At 40.1% G+C, this 19864-nt stretch overlaps 2 protein-coding genes, 1 non-coding gene and 1 pseudogene across 4 annotated transcripts; 3 read left to right on the top strand and 1 right to left on the bottom strand.

Annotated features, from left to right (window-relative positions):
* Window positions 1-3070: 3070 nt before the first annotated feature.
* On the top strand, window positions 3071-7556 carry LOC149021490 (RING-box protein 1a-like). Its single transcript, XM_089149725.1, has 5 exons — window positions 3071-3407; window positions 3571-3621; window positions 3730-3789; window positions 7052-7123; window positions 7219-7556. Exons 1-5 carry the CDS (start codon window positions 3272-3274, stop codon window positions 7254-7256), a joined length of 357 nt encoding a protein of 118 aa, XP_089005851.1. The 5' UTR covers window positions 3071-3271; the 3' UTR covers window positions 7257-7556.
* A 2093-nt stretch (window positions 7557-9649) lies between these two features.
* TRNAS-GCU (transfer RNA serine (anticodon GCU)) lies at window positions 9650-9731 on the bottom strand. Its single transcript has one exon. It is a non-coding gene; the product is annotated as a tRNA-Ser (tRNA).
* A 3828-nt stretch (window positions 9732-13559) lies between these two features.
* On the top strand, window positions 13560-16374 carry LOC149021488 (subtilisin-like protease SBT1.8). Its single transcript, XM_089149724.1, has 2 exons — window positions 13560-15310; window positions 15447-16374. The coding sequence occupies exons 1-2, from the start codon at window positions 13678-13680 to the stop codon at window positions 16115-16117; spliced, it is 2304 nt and encodes a 767-aa protein (XP_089005850.1). The 5' UTR covers window positions 13560-13677; the 3' UTR covers window positions 16118-16374.
* Window positions 16375-18398: 2024 nt separating this feature from the next.
* On the top strand, window positions 18399-19490 carry LOC149021487 (protein LURP-one-related 6-like; annotated as a pseudogene). The gene is made up of 3 exons (XR_016172337.1): window positions 18399-18632; window positions 18775-19023; window positions 19136-19490. The product of XR_016172337.1 is annotated as a protein LURP-one-related 6-like (transcript).
* Window positions 19491-19864: the final 374 nt, after the last annotated feature.

Below are 19864 nucleotides of genomic sequence, written 5' to 3'. Positions count from 1 at the left end.
AAGGAAATGGCACCTTCGCGAGAGGCCACCGAGGTCGTCTCCTTTGAGTTGGTCAACCCATTTCTCGGCCACAGGTCTAAATCAACAAATCATTTTTTAGGTGGGTTACAGAGAAAAGATGAATCTATCACGCTCCTTCTCCCTCGCTCTCTTCTTTCTCTAAACTAGCAATTCAAAGAAAGGAAAAAAATCTCATTAAGGGTGCGTTGGAGAGCGTTGATCGTTTTGGTGGAGAGTGCACTGTTAGGGTTTTGAGAGAAGAAAGAGAGAGAGACGGAGACCGAGGGGGACATGGATCTTCCTTTTGTCTCCTTTGTGTCGTCCGTCCCTCCTCTTTACTTTCTTCCGTTCCGGTTTGGGCTTTTTTTGCTTTCCATTCCCTCCTTCTTTGTCCCGAGAGAGAGAGAGAGAGAGAGAGAGGAGAGAGAGAGAGAGAGAGAGAGAGAGAGAGAGAGAGAGAGAGGGACCCTTCCGTGCCTTGAGCACTAATGGCGCCCTCCTTCCACTAACGGCGTCCCGGAGTTGGAAACACTTTTTGATTTTCCCCGTTGTTTATTGTTGCAATCTTATGGTGATGCGCAGGGTATTTTGGTCATAATATAACAATTGTCCTTAATTGATCTTATTGATACCTCGGGGAGCCGGTGCGTGTCCATTTCTTTGGACTAAAATGATATGGCCAACCTCAAGGGGTCCGATATTCCCTTAAATCTTTAACATATACTACATCCTTTGATGGCAAAATAGAGGCTGAATGCCTCCTCTGCCCGAACCCATCTATCTTTCCAAAGATGAATGCTATCTCCCCTTCCAACCTTCCACGCAAGGCCTTTCTTGATGACATCTCTGCCAGAGAACACTTCCCATCCCCATGGGCGAACTTCCCGTTTTGCCTCCGAAATTGCTTTTGGATAGTAAATACTTTTCATAATCATAGCCCGGTGAGAGCGGTTTGTTAGTGTTTCCAGGCCAGCTTTGCCAACAATGCTCGTTATGTAACAAGCCATCCCTAAATCCGAGTCCTCCCATTTCCTTAGACGTGCATAATCGGTCCCATGACATCCAATGAGTTTTCTCATTCCCTCTAGATCCCCCAAAAAATTTTGCAGCCCTTGGGAATTTCTTTTATGGAGCTCCCGTAATCAAATGCCTGTGCATAATTGGATATAGAAAGGCGAAGATTTTAACAAGATTTCTTTACTCTGGTGATAGCAACTTCGAGCCATCCTTGTATTCTTTTTTCCCCCGTCATTTATTTCATGGAAGACTTGTGTTTTGGACGCCTTGTAGTGGGGCCGAGATACTTTGAGGGGCCATCTCCATATGGAATTTTAAAGATGCGGGAGATCCATCTTTGAATTTAGGATGAGTATTCTGTAAGCGGGCTTTGCTCTATGTACTTGGCCACTTGCTTTACAATATGACTAATGATATTCTTCACCGTGTAATGTTGTTAGCTTCAACTCGAAAAAACTAAACAATCATCGAAAGCATGTGTGAGGCCGCATTCCCCTATTTCGATTTGAATACCTTGAACCGTCCGCCTTCTCCTTTCGCATTAAAGCTGAAAACCCTTGGTTGCCAGCTAGGGAAGGCGGGGGCCTCTGCCGTGTCCCGTGTGGGCTAATAACACATCTAATGCCCCATTTTAAGATGGGTATTCCCGGGTTATGCTGCCTGTAGCTTCCAGGTTCATTGACTGTTCTAATTAACAAGGTTCGTACCTGACATTGGAAAAATTGGTAGCTTATGTGACTTGTCCCAACTTGAATACCTGACAAGAGGGTTGGAAGCAAACTCCAGACTGATATGCTCAAAGTCAACATATCTTCTAATACGTACAAAGTATTAAATGTTGGGACACCCGAGTCATTGAATAAGACAAAGCAGAGATCCTTTCGAGGCATGCACTTGTTAGCTAGGGCATCTCCGGGTAGTGTACCTGCTCATCCTCTAATGTGTAAACAAACAAGAAACTCTCCTTGTCCTAGTCTTCAGGGACCCAAATTAGTTCATTGGTCGACTGGCTTGGCCAATTGGTTTAGATGGTCCATTGCCAAGCTAAGAAACATGGTGCAAAATGGCACAACAATTTGAAAATGGAGAACTCACTTGATAATTTAGGATTTTCTTTTGGTACATAAATTGGGATTTTTTTTTTTTGGGAACATGCAATTTTTTTTTATATTGGGAATGACAAAATTACATAATATATCATTAGGTAGGATCAAACCCCATGATTTTTTCACTAAGAAGTGTTGGTCTCAACTGAGCAACCTACAATGTAAGTTTTTTATTTTTATTTATTTTTTATTCTTGTTTACATATTTTCTTATTACAAGATGGATATTTGAATGTGTAGAAATTATTGTAAACTTAAGCATAAATAATAAAACTATTTAGCAAATTAAGTTTTACTATTTTAAAATACCAAGCTAAAACTTAAATCAAACTGAAGTCACATAGGTTCAATTTCAGTTCCAATTTTTAAGGGCTTGTTTGGTTACATGAATGCAGAGATTTGAAATCTTTGGATTTATGAATGTGAGATTTATACTTGTTTGATTGTGAAAATTTATGGATTCAGGAAATCTAGAGATTCATTTTTTTACACTAAAGACATGAATCTATAGGTTTATGGGTATAGGGTGAAATCCAGAGATTTCATCCCTACTATAAAAGCACTAAATATTTGCACATTCACAAAAATCATGTCAATCAAAGATTTCATTCCACAAATTCAGGTTAACCAAATAATTTATTTTTTGAAATTATGACTCCATAAATTTGAAATATTTAGATATTTGAAATCTCCAGATTCATATAACCAAACAAGCCTCTACAAAATCGAGTTTTGGGTTTGGTTTCAATTCACATCATGACCTTCTTAAATTGAACCGAAATTAAACCGAAACTAAACCAACTAACACCCTTAACTGTTATACGAAAGTCAAAATATTCCTTTCATGATTCCCCATTCTGTGCCCTCATTGGTAATAAAACTCTTATTAGAGACAGTCCTTTATCCTAAGTATGATGACATAGTGTTGTAATAAGACTCTTCCAGGTCCCTTATTCTCCGAGTCGTTTTAGACTTTTGAGTTTTAGTCTGTGAAGGATTGAAAATATACGGCAGCGTGCTATAAATACACGCAGAGCTCTTTACCCAAATACAATTTCCAGTATAGGCAAGGATAAATCTTAGAGCAAGGAAACTATTTCGCTTCCATCTCTTCAGGATTCTTCAGTTTCTTCTGCTGCTGCTGCGAACATGGCGTCTCTGGACACTGATGTTAACATGGTTCTCGTCGGCGAGGGCTCGAGCGTCGCTGGTCCTTCATCTTCAACCAAGAAACCCAAACGCTTCGAGATTAAGAAGTGGAATGCCGTTGCTCTTTGGGCTTGGGGTACGAACTTATTCCTGATTCTCAATCTAACCCTAATTCTTACGTTTATGAATATGATGTATGTGCTTTGATCTTTACAATTTCCTCCTCTCTATGTTGTTTTGCTATCATATACTTCTTCGGTTGGGCATTAGGGTTTGATAATGTTTATGTGTGGTTGCAGATATTGTCGTGGATAATTGTGCAATTTGCAGGAATCATATCATGGATCTTTGTGAGTAATTTCGTTCTGATTTGTAATTTATTTTTGTTTTTCCCCCTTCCTGATGATGACTTCTAACTTTGGTGATATTAATTTCGTTTTCTTTCTTGGTTTGATTAGGTATAGAGTGTCAAGCTAATCAAGCTAGCGCGACCAGTGAGGAGTGCACCGTAGCTTGGGGTATGAATCCTTTTAAATTCCTTCTCTTCATGCTGTTGTCCCTTACCCCTAATTTTTTCTAACCATCGGCGAAAATTATTCCGGCTTTTGCAACTCCTGTGCTTGTAATCACTTTATGTTGGGTTATTATTATTATTATTTCCCTCCAAGCATATGTGATCCTCTTCACTTGGGTGGCTTTCTGGCTTTTCCTTTGATAGAACAGTAAACCCTATTAGAATGCTGTTGTGTAGTAGCACAATTTCTACAATCGTAGATTGGCTGAGATATATGTACTTACGGTGGTTTGATAGCCAAGCAAGCGATACGTACAAGATTAGGGTACCTAATATATGTCAATCTAGTCCACTTAAGGTAACAATATAAAATTAATACAGCTAAGTTGACAGTATATGGCTCATTGTCGTTAAATGTTTTGTTCTCAAGTGAACACTCTTCTGGGTAATATATTCTTCTGCGTCTCTGGAATCTGGACGATCCTCTTTCACAAATTCATTTTCTCCACATATATCTTCAGGTCTCCCAATTGTTCTCTTTGACATTTAGTTTAGAAGATGATGAGCCCGGGTTCAGTAATAGTAATCCAGTAAAATCCTTTTCAATATCTAGTTATCCTTATATTGTGTCAATTAAAGTGTCTTGGACCAATTTTGTTTGATTCCTTGATTGTTGTGAAAAATGCTTAAGCATGTGGATTTAGATGTGGAGCAGATTGAGGGTTGCTCAAATGTCTGCAACCATACGATTTCCATGGATATAATCCTTTTGAAAACCTAAGTATCTTGAGGTTTGTGTTTGTGTGCGATTTCTCTCACCAAACCAGCTACTTGTGTTCTTCATATAAGGATAAGATTGTGATCTCCCCTTAGAAACTCAGAAACTCTGATAAGTTCCTTTCTGTTTCATTTTAATCTCTTCTCCTCTCCACTTGGTAATGTGTTTGGCTCCATCTTTGGTGATCCCCCTCTGTAATGCGTTGGAACTTTAACTCTCCACATTGCCATCTCCAGGTTCTTTCTCTGCTTGTCCCTTCCTGTTATCCTTATGTTTCATTTTCGCTTTGTAGCTTTATCTTATTTCTCCAATCCTCCTACTTGTTTCCTGTTTTAGGACCTCAGTTCCAGGTTCCCTTTTTGGTAAGAATCCATGTAGCTGGCCCCATTTTCATAAGATTTTGCGGTTGGCTTCTGCTGCCATAGTTTAATTTTTATTTTGGTTTATACATCATTTTTATTTTTTGTTCGTTATTAGTTCTAAATTTGATTTAGGCAAGTACTGGTTAGGTAGAGAATTCTTTCTACTTTTGTCTTTCCCTATTGTACAAGGAACTCTGCTTGGGTCTGTTTCCATTTAGTAGTTCATTAAGCTATTCAATTGTAAAAGCTATAAATTAAAGAAATTTTGATGTTCTTTGGAGATTCCTGTGAGACAGTGAGATGAGGCCTTGACTGACAAATTCTTCTTCTCCCTACTACATTTTGTGATATCTTTGCACATCTGAAACTAACCAAGATCTTCAAGTTGCTGCTGAGACTCCATCAATATAACTGGAGTGCCTATTCTGCTGCAGCATTATTTGTTGACTGAAGAGAACAATATTCTTTCCTGTCCTTTCTGGTTTTGAAGATCTTTCCCTGAAACCTTAAAGTCCGCTATTGCCTGTTTTTTGAATGACCAACATCTTAGATGTTCCCTTTACTGAAGATTTCACGGCCATTGAATGGCATGAATGGTGTGATGCATAATACCTAAGTTTACTAATTCTACCTTGTTTCTACATTAATTCAGTGGCAGTTTGAGGTCCATCAAGTAGTTAATTCTTGGTACTCCGGTCATGTTCAAAGTTCTTGGTCTAACCCCTTCTTCTGCCATGCGATTGGCCTTGTCAGGCTGCTTCTTGGTAACTTAAATGGCTGAGGGTTTTGGTTTCCTAATGCCTTCCTGCTGGGAGTCCCATTGGTCCCATGTTGGCATAAAGGCCATACTCCTGGACAGAGAACTGGCCTTTAGTTTTGAGTCATACTTGGGGAATTGATTGTTCCAGTCAAAAGTGGTAGTCGACCTGAAATTTAGATTGATCCGACTCCTGGTATGATTAGAAATCTCCTATCTCCCGAGCTTTTTTCCCCCCAGATATGAGTATTCTCAAACTACTCTTGACCATTTGATCATCACTATTTTCCAATGATCACCTATTCTATGTGTTTGTGATTGATTGTCGGGATTGACCTTACATATGTTAAGTCTTTTTTGACTTTAGTATGCTTGGGATCTTAGGAAGTAGTTGTTTGACCTGAAACTAGGTTTCATCCTGCCAAGTGCCAACTAGGTAGAGTACACAATTAATACTGATAATGACAAGTGATACCATAATCTTCATCAGCCTGTACCTAGTGGACTATATTGTCATTTGCCTCGAGTTGAACCGTGGACCCTAATGTCAAGTTATGGATTCCTGTAGCCTATAACTTCTAACTGAATTTACTTATCATATCAAAAGGTGGGACAATTTTGACAGTCATGAATCTACTAGTTCAATGCTGCACTCTGTTCTGTTACCTCTCTTACCAAAAAAAACTCTGTTCTGTTACCTCCTTTGGTTTGTGCCGTCAACCAGTTAAAAGGTATATAGATGGTTGATGAAATATACACTGATTACATCCATGACTGTCAGCATTGTATTAGACAGCTTAGGCAAACTTAATGCAATGGGTTCTTCCCAGGAGCAAATAATGTTTCTATATCTACGAAACTAATGGCAAATTGAGTCCCATGGTGAAACTGTGTGAATAACGATGAGAAGAAAAATAGGAAGAGCTGCCTCCAGGAGGTTGGGACAGCTGCTGAATGTAAACTTGACTCACATGGGTTAAAATAAGGCCCAGAAAATCAACTTAACTGATCTGTAGTCTTCTATTGCTAAGTTTACATGGTTCTTTACTTGAATCTAAAATTTGTTACTGTTTGTTCTGTGGTGGCTGGATTTGTGCCTTGACTTCATTCTTTATGTTGGAAAATTTCTTCAGATTTTGTTAGGATGGAACCAAGTGATAATAATTTATAGCAACATTGCATCTGTCTGCTGTCTTTTCCAATTCCCTCCAGCAATACAATGATAAATTGGCTTGTCATTGCTTTGACTTGTTACTTGATTTTTGGAAACGTTTTGTGAGACATAGTAGTGGTGATGACTGTTGCACTTGGACAAGTCCTTGTTTATTGAACACTGATTACCAAACAAACCTTACTCTTCTTTTGATAGGTGTGTGCAACCATGCATTTCACTTCCACTGTATCAGTCGATGGCTCAAGACCCGGCAAGTGTGTCCCTTAGGTATGTCATTCTCCTTTCCGTGCACCATGGCCTGGACCCATTTTGATGATTTACGTTAATGAATCTATCCATTGGATCTGGTTTTGAATGTGCAGATAACAGTGAGTGGGAGTTCCAAAAGTATGGACATTAGAGTTGGAAATGCTTCTGTGGCGCATATCATCATCAATAGGAGCCGATTACAATTCCTGCCCCCGTTTGTGTGATATTTGTAAATCTGAGAACGCTAAATAGCAAAACGAGTGGTTTTCATAGAAGAATCTGAACTATTGAAAGTTTTTTACCTTGTAGTCTGTTATTTTATTCAAGTTCTCTGAATTCTGAAGGATTAGTAGTAAGCGATTTTATTGAAATTCTAACAATTGGGGCAAGTATCTGTTTTTATTGAGTTCTGTGAATTCTGAAGAATTTTGTAGCGAAGTTTACGTTTCAGAATGCGTTTGCTCTGACATGCAGCATGCATGTTCAGAAGCGTCGAGCCAAACACCACGGGCTGTCAAACTGAAGGTCGAATTTTAATCTCGACCATTGAAATTCAATGGTTGAAATTGAAATTTCGGATCTGGTGGTCTGAAATTTTAGCTTGACCCAAGCAATTTCGGGTTTCATCCGGTAGGTTGCCACTGACTTCTTCAATTCTCCTGTTGTTGAGTTCTGAATTCAATCATAAAGATGGAATATGGTATACCTAGTCCCAACAGGCATGGGTGCGCAGCTCATCAGACTCCTAAGGTCGGCCACCATGAATTGACGTTGCAAGTTGCAACTACTAGCAGTTTCTGTGAAAGTGTGAAACCACTGAACCAGTCCTGTCGTTTGCACAATGTTTTCTTACGTATTTATTGCTGGATGATGTGAATGGCAAAGGGCTTCAAGATGTTGTAGTCATTATTTACCAACACAATAGTAAATAATCCTTGTTTAAGGCATTCAACTCACTTCAACCACGAGCTGTTCAACATACAGTGAGAATTTGTTGTAAAGCTGGCGGAAACTAAGGTTCTGTATTTTCGGTGAAAGGAAACTAGGCTTGAAGAACCCCACTTTCTGTCCTGAAATTGATAGAACTAAAAAGTGAGAGAAGCACCAGAATACAAATGGAGAGGGAGGTGAGAAATTGCTTGAATATTGCGCAATTAATGTACAGTACATGCAGCGAACGGTCAAAGATCAAACAAAATTTCGATGTCAACCACAGCACTGAAGTCGAACTCGGGAGGTGGGTGGGGATAAGGAGTTTCAAGACTGATTAGTGATTAGAAACACATCTTACAATTACCATTAGATAGTAAGTGAGAAATGCAGTTATCTGCAACAGAAGATAGCCTAGGGTCAGCAAGAATCATCATTGCCAGCTGATCTAAGCACCATCCGCTTCTTCTTTTGGTAAATAAGCACCATCTTCTTGAGGATAGGTACAATGTGACTAGGGGGCAGTGAGGCTTTTAAATCTGAAGGCTTGTGGATTCTTCACGAGTTTCCTACTTAAATAAATTGAGAAGAACGAAAGATCTTACTCGAGATGGACAATTTTAAGCCATTTCATCTTATCCCACCAAGGGTAGTTAAACACATAATTTCTCTACCTTAATACATAACCAATATAACAGACCCAAAAGCCTTAAATAATAAAGAGATCTCCCCACTGTGTTAACTTTCCCAACAGCAACTTTCCTTTGTTACCTGAGAGAGCCCAGAAATAATTGTTCACAGTTTTACCTGTAGAGTCACATTACTCCATTCTAGTTCCTTAGGTTGGTGCACCCATTGAAGCATCCCTTGCTACTTAGATTCCTGGTATGACCCTACACTATCATTACCCATTACTACAGCAGTAAGATATAGATTGGATAGAAGAATTGAGCATCACCCAGCCATGGGAGAAGCTGAATCATAGTTATCATCACAGACAATGAGATGCTTTACCCAGCAAAAGAAATCCTTTTTATGATCTGCTAGCAAATCATGTTTTAACAGAGTAAATACTATTCCAGGTAACCCCCTCCTGCTCATGGTTGCATCATGAGGAAAAAAATCTTGAGTAGGAGAATATGTTACTTTCAAAATTTTGATAACACTGGGAACTTGCCTGGTGCATAAACATTGGGCCATGAGGATTTTATTGGAATCTTAAGAGGGACCATTGAAATGATATCATATCAGTCTTGAATCATAAAGAAGCTGTTGGTGGAAATGCTAAGCTGATATGCTAATCAATGCATCTTGGCACAGGAAGGTAGGCATAATTTCAGTGTTGACTTCAAGTTTGCAGCAAAAATGATTCACTACAATTTTTGGTAGTTTGGATTCGTTATAGGCCACTTATGTAATTTCACATTTTGTACATTGGACGTTGGAACTGCATGTGATCTATTCGATGAATTTACTGAACCAATATTGCGGCATGATTTACGAGAGTTATGGGTCTCGTTTTGCACATTCATACTATTCTCTTCTCTATCGCTTTCCTTCGTCATGTATAAAAAAGTCCAAAATTGAAGAAGATATAAAAAACAAAACCATATTCGTCGCCTGAGAGATTCGAACTCTCGCGGGGAAACCCCATGTACTTAGCAGGCACACGCCTTAACCACTCGGCCAAAGCGACATTGGTGAAGGACTCAGTCTTATATAATATAATATAATATAATATAACTTTTTCCCACCATCTGTTAACTTTCCACTTCTCAGAAACTCACGGTATTCTTTCCGTGTGAACTATCCCAATTTAATTGTTGGTTTCTATGGTTCTCCCCTTCTCTTTCTTGGTAACACTCTGTTCATTGCTCTTTTAGTCATGTATTCTCCTAAAGTTGCTCGGCCTGAGCTATTTTCAATGCCAGTTCTCCCCCCAGGATTAGTTCTCAGTTTCATTCATGTAAGAGGTGATGAGCATAGTACACTCAGCAGATGTTTGTTTACGAGATATTATTTCTATCAATAGAAAAACAGTCATTTAGACTAAATCAAATCAAAACCAAACCAGTTAACCTTCCTCATATTCCAGGATCACCTTTACTATCTGAGTATAAGGGCCACAAAAAGCTGAGTTGCAGGCACTAGAAAAACACAGTTGAATTAGAGCACTGAGAAGGACCTTAAAAGTGGAAGGGTGGGGTTTCACCATTTCCTTACCTGCCTCCAATAATGTTCACTTCGCAGCTTAAAGTGACTTCAATAGTTCATTCATAAGTGAAGCTTGATATTGAGTTGGGATCCACTATCCCTCACAGGTCACAGCAAGGGGTATTGATTCGAAGTGATCTTGGTGTGTATATAGGAGGGGGATCCATCTCAGACCACTATCAAGGTGGGCTAGAGGTTGGTGATTGGTAAGGGAGGAGAGTAATTTCCTACCCTAATGACTAGAAGATCCCAACTCGATTTGAACTCCCCATATCTTCCTCAAATCAAAATCTAAAATAAGAGAATAGACTTCGAGACATTGAAACTCAATGTAGGATACCTTTCTCAGCGTTTTACTAAGATCAGATGTGTCAGGGCTTCTTCTACAATTACAATTCAACAGTTAGAATTTTTCTATCTCCTTCCAACATGGGCAAGAAAGCACAATCATTTTATCATAAAATAATGCTCCCTTCTTTGCTTCTTTTGCAAGCCAAACTCACTTTTATGAGTGGCAGTGAAACTGCTATTCTTTTGGGTAACAGTAGAAATTCTTTCTTTGGTCAGAAGCTTAAAAGTAGTCCATGGGTCATTCACTCTCACAGAGGTGAATTGAATCGCCGATTTGCCACTGAAGTACTCGTTATCCAGTGGGCCTCATCAAGCCCAGTTAGGCCCATAATTGTTTTTTTTTCTCTTTCCTTCTGTACATTTACATTACATTATTGATTAATCATAGCAGCGAAAGAGGCCTAGAGTACAAGATTCCAAATAACACGTGGGGTTTTAATTTTGCGAGGAAGGGACTGCTCAGATTATGGATAAGTTGATTGCATTGGAAGCCATCGCCTTTCTCGCTCATCTCCCCAGTCACCACCACCACCCTCGAAGACAGGGCATAAATATCCAGGAACGCAGTTTGAGACATATATATATTATAAAATTAAAAGCCCAAGTCCCACCTAAAAGTAAAAAGCCCAAGCCCAAAAAGCCCCTTCGGTGCAAATCAATTTACCTATAGAGTTTTTTTACACGTGGGTTCTGAGTGTGGTTCATAAGCAAACTAACGTTTACACGTGGCGTATATCTGGAGTACGTTGGCTCCAATATTAACGCCACCATCTGCGGACACTCTCAGCGTTTCTACTACTCTGCGCTCGCGTGCGTGTGTGTACTCTGTGACAGCAGTGAGCTTTCACATCGTCACCTTCTTCACTTATATCACTAGAGACCATGTGCCCTGCCACTCTGTAACCTTATTCTCTTACTCCACTTCCTTTTCTATGCTTTCATTGGCCCGTTCTGGTCTGTCTGGGTCCCATTTCTGGTTTCCTTTTCACACCATTTAGTCAAAAAGCAGTGAAGAAGAAGAAGAAGGAAATTATATAACCGTTGCAAATTGTGGGAATGTGGACCCCACACTTACCGCACAATATGTAGCACAGGAATCGAGGATGGGTAGGTTTAATCTGATAATATCTTTAATTTTTTTTATTTTTATTCCGGACCAATCTAACCTTGACCCAACGGCACGAAGAGTCGAACCAACCTCGATTATTGTTCCGACTTCCCATTTAACCTTGCTTTTGATCTATATTACATAATTGCCATCAGCCCTCTTCACTCATTATCTGATGCATGCAACACCTAGTAAAGGCTGATTTATTTTTTGTAACCAATCAGTGCGACCACGTGCTGTTAATCCATAATGAAAAAAGCCAATTAAAAGTAGTTATTTATAAAAGTGTCATCACACTCATCAATCACGGCTTGATTTTTATCACAAAAATATAAAAACTCACAGTTGAAAGCGTGTTCTAATTACCAAAAAAATAGAAAGAAAATAAGGAAAGAAAGCGTGTTGTGCTGTCTCCTAGGGTCCTACCCCATCCCCACGCTACCTCTTAGATATCAAATTTCCGGATAATTGGTGATCTCTATATATTTTCCTTCGCTTTTTTTGTTTCTACTCCATCTCCCCCAACTTTTCCATCTTTATTACCTTATATTTTAAAAAAAATATGAAGAGTAGAGAGTATAAATGTATAATAGAACAAGACTCATGAAATGATCTTGAGCTTTCAAGAACCCAATATTCATAGTACTTGGTATTACCTTTTGTATGATAATAGAATATCAATACTAATGTACATTAACTCCACTGATCAATTAATAAAGAATTGAAAGTTCATTAAAATTTTGACAATCTAAGACTTGTGGGTATTTCACCGACACAATATTAATATCTAACAAATACTAGGATGAATACTAATATTATTTATTGAGATTATATGAATTTACTTTATACCTTAGTTGGTTTCAAGATTATAATTTCATGTGTGTAATTCTGAGAAGAATTGTCTATAAGATAATACACATTGATATCATATACACAGAATAGTCATTTTATTATGCCTTAGTGTTTTTGTTTATGTTTTTTTTTCGTTAGTTTATACCTTAGTGTTAGAACCAAGGTTCAAAAAGTTGCCAAAATGTTAGGTGTCGGTGGCTATCGGCATGGCGACATTTTTGGGACTTTTGGCATAGCGTCAATGAAAATTCGACCCCTACTTTCGAAGGGTGTATTTAAGGTTATTTTAGATTGAATTTTGTTGTGTAATCTAATTTGATGCAAATACACACACACACACACACACACACTATAAGCATTATTTGGGCCTAAAACATCACATAAATTAATTATGCTCATCAGCACATGCCCAATTGTATGCGAACAAAATTGAAAGTCTGGAAAACATATAGACCTATGTAAAAATTCTCTTTGATTGACACAAACAACATGATAGACAGCAATGACGAAGCAAGATGTATTCGAAAATGTTGAATATCGAAATAAATAGGGTTAAAATGTATGAAACAAAAGATAGAAACTCTGAAAATCTTTAAAGAAAAGAGAGAAAATGGCAACATTGGTGACATATACTTTTGAAATTTTACATGTCTCCCATGGGTTTCATGTTGCTGTTGAGCGAAAATGTCGGCCACATAATGTACCATGGTTACACCTTGAAACACAAGGGAGCACATTCTTTTATGAGCCCTCCTCCTCCCCCATGGGACTTATGATATGTACTTGGCTCTTGCCTTTACAGAAAAAAAATGCATTGGCTCTTGGCTCATGCCTCATGCCTCATGGACCACAGCTCACACACTTCACTCGTCTCAACTCCGCACAAGTTGGGTTGGCACAGTGGCATTGGCGTAATTATGGTTTGTGTGAAGCCTAATCTTATAGAGCAGTTGTTTAAAATAGGAGCCGAGGCCGATCATTTCAGTGTAAGACTTCAATCCAAGCATGCAGCAAATATTCTCTCTCACAGTCTCACTCTGTTTCTCACTTTGTTAGAGCTCTCACTCAACCACCGTCACTCACTGTTTTAGAAACCAAGATCCATTCATCTCTTGCCATGGGCACTCCCATGGCGTCTCTGTTCCGGTCCTCTATCATTCTTCTTCTCTTCCCCTATCTTCTTCTCAGTGTCATGTCAGCCAAGCAGACTTACATAGTACACATGAAGCATCACCTGAAGCCTTCATCCTTTGATACCCACCATGATTGGTACACTGCAAATCTCCAATCTGTATCATCCGATCCTTCTTCCCTTCTCTATACCTACGACACTGCCTACCATGGCTTCGCCGCCTCTCTAGACGAAGAACAAGTAGAATCCCTCCGCCGATCGGACTTTGTTCTGGGTGTGTATGAAGACTCCGTTTATAACCTCCACACCACTCGTACTCCTCAGTTCCTCGGCCTCAACACAGGTTCGGGTTTCTGGGCAGGCCATGGGAACCAGGATCTAGATCAAGCCTCCCAAGATGTCGTCATCGGTGTTCTCGATACCGGTGTTTGGCCCGAGTCGAAGAGTTTCGACGATGCAGGAATGCCTCAAATCCCTTCCAGATGGAAAGGCCAGTGTGAGTCCGGCGTGGATTTCAAGCCTTCTATGTGCAATAAGAAACTCATTGGCGCTCGCAGCTTCTCTAAGGGCTTCCGAATGGCCTCCGGTGGGAGATTTACAAAGGATCCCAAGGAGAACGAGTCACCTCGGGATCAAGACGGCCATGGCACCCACACGGCCACTACCGCCGGTGGATCTCACGTCGGCAACGCTAGCCTTCTCGGTTACGCCAGTGGAACTGCTCGTGGGATGGCCATACGTGCCCGTGTCGCCACGTACAAGGTGTGTTGGAGTATCGGTTGTTTTGGTGCCGATATTCTCGCAGGAATGGATCGTGCCATCGCTGATGGTGTCGATGTGCTTTCGCTTTCCCTTGGTGGTGGTTCTGGACCTTACTTCCGTGACACCATTGCTATCGGAGCGTTTACGGCCATGGAGAAGGGAATCGTCGTGTCTTGCTCTTCTGGGAATGGTGGGCCCAATCGTGCCTCGCTGGCTAATGTGGCTCCGTGGATCACAACCGTTGGTGCAGGTACCCTGGATCGTGATTTCCCAGCTTTTGCTGTACTTGGTAATGGGAAGCGGTTAACTGGCGTGTCGCTTTACAGTGGCAGTGGCATGGGTTCCAAGGCGGTTGGTTTGGTTTATTACAAAGGGAACAGTTCCGGTATCTTGTGTTTGCCCGGTTCGCTCGATCCGAGTCTGGTTCGTGGTAAGGTGGTTCTGTGCGATCGTGGTCTAAATGCCAGAGTGGAAAAGGGTTTGGTGGTAAGAGATGCTGGAGGGGTGGGGATGTTACTGGCAAACACCGGAGCAAATGGGGAAGAACTGGTGGCTGACAGCCATATGCTGCCTGCTGTGGCGGTGGGTGAGAAAGTGGGGAATTTGATCAGGGGCTATGTCAGTTCAGATCCCAATCCGACAGTTCTACTGGGTTTTGAGGGAACCGTGTTGAATGTTCGGCCATCGCCGGTGGTGGCTGCGTTCAGTTCCAGAGGACCAAACGTGGTGACACCTCAGATATTGAAACCGGACCTGATTGGACCGGGTGTTAATATTCTGGCCGGATGGTCTGAGGCTGTGGGACCGACCGGGTTGGCGCAAGACACTAGGAGGACTCAGTTCAACATCTTGTCGGGTAAGAAAAGCCTGAACATATGCCAACGGCTCTTTTTCCGCTTTTCAAAGTTGGTTTACTTATTACTTATCTTTATCCAGCAACCCAATGCAAGTAAAAAGCTGACGTAGATATCCGTTGGATTGGAATATTGCAGGTACATCTATGTCGTGTCCACACATCAGCGGCGTAGCTGCTTTGCTCAAGGCGGCACATGGAGATTGGAGTCCAACAGCCATAAAATCGGCGCTGATGACGACTGCTTACACAGTGGATAACATGCAATCACCTCTGCGCGATGCTGCTGGCGGTGATCTCTCCACTCCGTGGGCCCATGGGTCAGGTCATGTGGACCCACAGAAAGCCCTCTCTCCCGGGCTCGTATACGACGCCACAACTGAGGACTACATCGCTTTCCTATGCTCTTTAGGATACAGCGTGGATCAGGTACAAGCCGTTACAAAGCGGCCCAACACCACATGTACAAGGCGGTTCAAGGATCCGGGGCAACTCAACTATCCATCATTCGCGGTTTTGTTTGGGAAGTCGAGGGTCGTCCGATACACCCGAGAATTAACCAACGTTGGAGCTGCCGGTTCAGTCTATAACGTTACAGTGGGTGGGCCCCGAAGTGTCGGCGTGAGGGTTGTTCCGAATAAACTTGTGTTCAGGCAGGTGGGTGACAAGCTCAGATACACAGTCACGTTTGTGGCAGATAAGAACAGCATGAAAAAAGTCGGGTCGGCAGCGGAATTCGGGTGGATCGTTTGGGCTAACGAGCAACACCAAGTCCGAAGCCCAGTCTCTTACGAATGGTCGCAGTCGTGAGCTTGAAGCAATGAAGAAGCTATGGAGGGAAAGTTTCTAACTCACTTTTTTTTCCCTTTTTTAAATTGTGTTTTCCTAAAATAGTATTAAAACCTGTACCGAAAATGAAAAAAGAAAAAGAAAAGTAGAAAGACAGTGAAACCCTTTGAACGGTCCAGATTCAAGGGTAGGCTCCCGGAACCGGGTGTAGCAATATTATGATGTGGAGGTTTGTATGGTCAAGACCTTTTAATGAAATTTTCAAAAGTCTCATTAAATTCTCCACACAACCCCACCACAAGGAAAAGAGAAGGCATCACTATAAAAAAGCCAAAAAGAAGATGCATTTCGAGTGCCTCGACCTACCTGTTCATTTGATTATAGAATCTTTATTCTCTCAAATCTGGTTCGTATGGTGAGATCGAATCGAATGAAGACAGCTAGTTGGATCTTTGATGATGTATCAGACAATGAACCTATAAACTTCAAAAGGTACACTGAACCTGAAATTTTTAAAATTTTGTTGGCATGGCACTTCTACCCAGAAGCCAACACTCTGCATTATTCCTAGTTTCCTACCTTCGGATATAATTATGTATTCTCACTCAAATAATGCACTTTCATAATGGGATTATAAAATGTTTTCATCTGCACAGTGGGAAGTACAGTTTAGAGTGGACAAATTAGCCTTCCACTTAATTAAATTGCTTAGTTATCCTGATTTTGGCTGGTTGCTTAATTACCATTCTTGCTTAGATTGTTTTGTGTTAAAATTGTTTTATACTTGAGTTATGTGGTTTCCAGGTGCTAGCTCTTCATAAGCCCATGTCTTATCTATTACTTACAACTATAAAGTTACGGAAGGCTGGTAAAAGTCTCATGTCAGTCATGTATATTGTAGCCCAACCTGAAAATGCCCTAGAACAGCTTTGTGTTCCTCCTATTGGCTTTTAGCTGAAATCCTAAAGATGAAGGAAGAAAGGATAGAAGGATGTGATTTAGTAAAAAAGTTTCTGAAACTCTTCTGCAGAGGAATAAAGCTAGTTTTTCGCCTGAAAACATCCTTTCTGGGTAACTTATCTTGCTCAGAGTGATGAACAACTTTCCCCAGGTGATAACTACTGGTTTATTATGTTAATTTGATACAAATCCTAAAAGTTTCAATGTGAACAACTCCTAGAACAGTACTGATTTTGGGTCAATTGGGTTCATCTGGAATGCATATTAAGTTATTGTAAGATATCAAATCATACACAACCTATCGTTTTCATCTTTTTGAATAGATTTGCCCTTGATAACAACCATTCCACCTATACAATATTGGCCAAATCATCACTATCCCTCATGGTCAATGCTTGCCAACATCATACAAATGGACCAATCAACCCCACCCGCGTGTTACCTGTATTTATCATCAAAAGCGGAATGGTACACTTAAATCAAAAACCATTGACCCAGGGACCTTCCAATGATAAGCACATTGCATGGCTGAGGACACATTCCTACAAATAAAGACATTGCCAAACAGGGGAAAAAAATAGAAAGAAAAAGCAGCAGGAAGCTTTACGCGAGAATTCTACAATAGAAAGACCTCCAGAAGTACAAAAGGTTGAAGAAGCAAAGTAAGACCAACTAGATGTAAACAACCTTAATCCTTAAGTTATCTTCTAGGTTGGGCTAATCTTTCTGTACCTTATCTTTACATTAATACATGAATCGATAAGGGACAACCTTTAACTTGGAGAAGCTAACTTGGATTGGTTATCCATCTGAGCAGGACTCTAAAACCATCCAAAGAAGAATGTGGAAGAAAGGAGCTGGCAGAAAAAAACATGTGTATTGTACATAAATAAACCATATATATATCTCAGATATACCATTTGTTAACGATCTAATCCAATTGCAGTATCCAATAAACCATATATATTCTCAGATATACCATTTGTTAACGATCTAATCCAATTGCAGTATCCTTTCCTAAGTTCCTTGAGTGTACCAAAAGGCAAAAGCTACACCAAACATTTGCACTTTTTGAACAGCCTTAAAATCCAAATTTCAAAAGCATTTTCTAAAAATTTAGCTCCGGAATCAAGCTGCCTTCATTTTCAAAGCCCCAGAGCATCTTTGCACCCCTTTTCTTTGAATTCAACTATCCACACTCAAAGAACTCTTAGAAAAAGTAAGATAACCCCTTTCTATCTCTAACTGCCGCCTCATGACTTGGTTATATATTACAGGGCGAGAAGAGGGTCCTTGTTTATGAATTCTAAGAGAAACTTCAAAAGCTTACAAGAAGAGAAAAATGGGTGCCAGTGCCATTACCCAACCAATTGTCAGTAAACTCTACTGTTCGACCTCACAAGTTGTCCTAACGGTGAGAAGAAGGCCTCATGTTGTGAGTGGAGGAGGATTCGTAGTCACAGATTGCAACCAGAAGATTATTTTCAGGGTAGATGACTATGGAACTCTAGGCACCAAAGGAGAATTGATCCTAAGGAATGGTGAAGGAGAACAAGTGCTTCTCATTCGCCGGAAGGTATGTCTTCCGCCAGTTGGTTCAATTACTTTCTATATATATATATATATATATGTCTTTGGGGTCTCTCTTCTTCTAATAGATTTCAGTTTCAGATCGAAAGGAAAAATGTTATATTCATTCTATAAATCATTGAGTGTAGGAAGGCATGTTTCAAGTACTAGCCATTCATAGGCAATGGAAGGGTTACATGGTGGACTATGAAGGGGCAGAGAAGCTGGTTTTCATATTAAAAGCGCCACAGTCATGCCTTGCCAAGAACGACTCCATTAAAGTAATTGTTGGCTCTAGGCAGTCCAATATGAATAGGGATTGGGATTTTGAAGTTAGGGGTTCTTTCCCTAATAAAGCTTGTGTCATTACTGATTCAGCAGGAAAAATAGTTGCCCAGGTAACTTGATCTCCTTACCAAATTGGTTCGTATTTTTTAAGTGTACGTGAGACGGAAGGAGACAAAGGTGTATGTGTCTAACATGTAGGGTTTACTTGTTGATAAAATGCAGGTTGTGATGAGAAAGGAGTCACAGTTGATGATGGTAAGCAAGGATCTCTATCAAGTAGTTGTGCAACCAGGGTTTGATCAAGCTTTTGTCTTTGGGGTCATTGCTGTTCTTGACAATATCTACTAAGAGTCAAGTCATTGTTGATCCAGTCTTGGGACGAAGAAGTGCAAGTCTACAACAATTAATTTAAGCAATTCTTTCAACTCATAAACAAGATCAGACTGCAGATACCATCTCTTGAGTAGACCATTCATGGAAGTAGAATCTGTAAATACTCAAATTGAGGAAGGAAATTCAGTTTATTATTGTTCTACCTGAAGCTGAGAATATTGATGCATGTAATATAATACTTCAATAAAATTAAAGACTCAGATCAATCCAACTGCTAGTTTAACCCATTTTCGTGTTCCTGAGATGCGATTCAGCCATCAAACAACCAAATCCATAACCCCACCACACAATTAAAAGCAAAAGATGAAGGCGGATAGCAACAGATTAGGATTTTTGGCTTTTCAATTAAGGAAGAAACTACAATTTGGATTTAACTTAACCAAACACAATCCAGAATTAACACTTTTCATAAACTAAAACATACAGAAACATATTTTATCATGCTTTCTTCTCCTAATTTGAAGAAGCAAATAGAAAGATGTCAACGGTTGGATTTCAAGCACAAGCGCAGGGATTGTCTACAACCACGAGTTCTTCTCCATCAGAGATCCTGAAGAT

The sequence above is a fragment of the Hakea prostrata genome, chromosome 3 (genome assembly GCF_041222555.1).
Source record: "Hakea prostrata isolate BN-2017 chromosome 3, UWA_Hpros_2, whole genome shotgun sequence".
Classification (NCBI taxonomy): Eukaryota; Viridiplantae; Streptophyta; class Magnoliopsida; order Proteales; family Proteaceae; genus Hakea; species Hakea prostrata.
This window is presented reverse-complemented; position numbering and strand designations above follow the sequence as displayed.

Bases quoted from the DNA above. Each gene is read 5' to 3' on its own strand.
- LOC149021490 (XM_089149725.1), top strand. From the start codon at position 3,272: ATGGCGTCTCTGGACACTGATGTTAACATGGTTCTCGTCGGCGAGGGC. The intron at 3,622-3,729 runs GTGAGTAATTTC...TGGTTTGATTAG, and splicing joins GAATCATATCATGGATCTTT to GTATAGAGTGTCAAGCTAAT. The intron at 3,790-7,051 runs GTATGAATCCTT...TTCTTTTGATAG, and splicing joins GGAGTGCACCGTAGCTTGGG to GTGTGTGCAACCATGCATTT.
- LOC149021488 (XM_089149724.1), top strand. From the start codon at position 13,678: ATGGGCACTCCCATGGCGTCTCTGTTCCGGTCCTCTATCATTCTTCTT. The intron at 15,311-15,446 runs GTAAGAAAAGCC...GGAATATTGCAG, and splicing joins TCAGTTCAACATCTTGTCGG to GTACATCTATGTCGTGTCCA.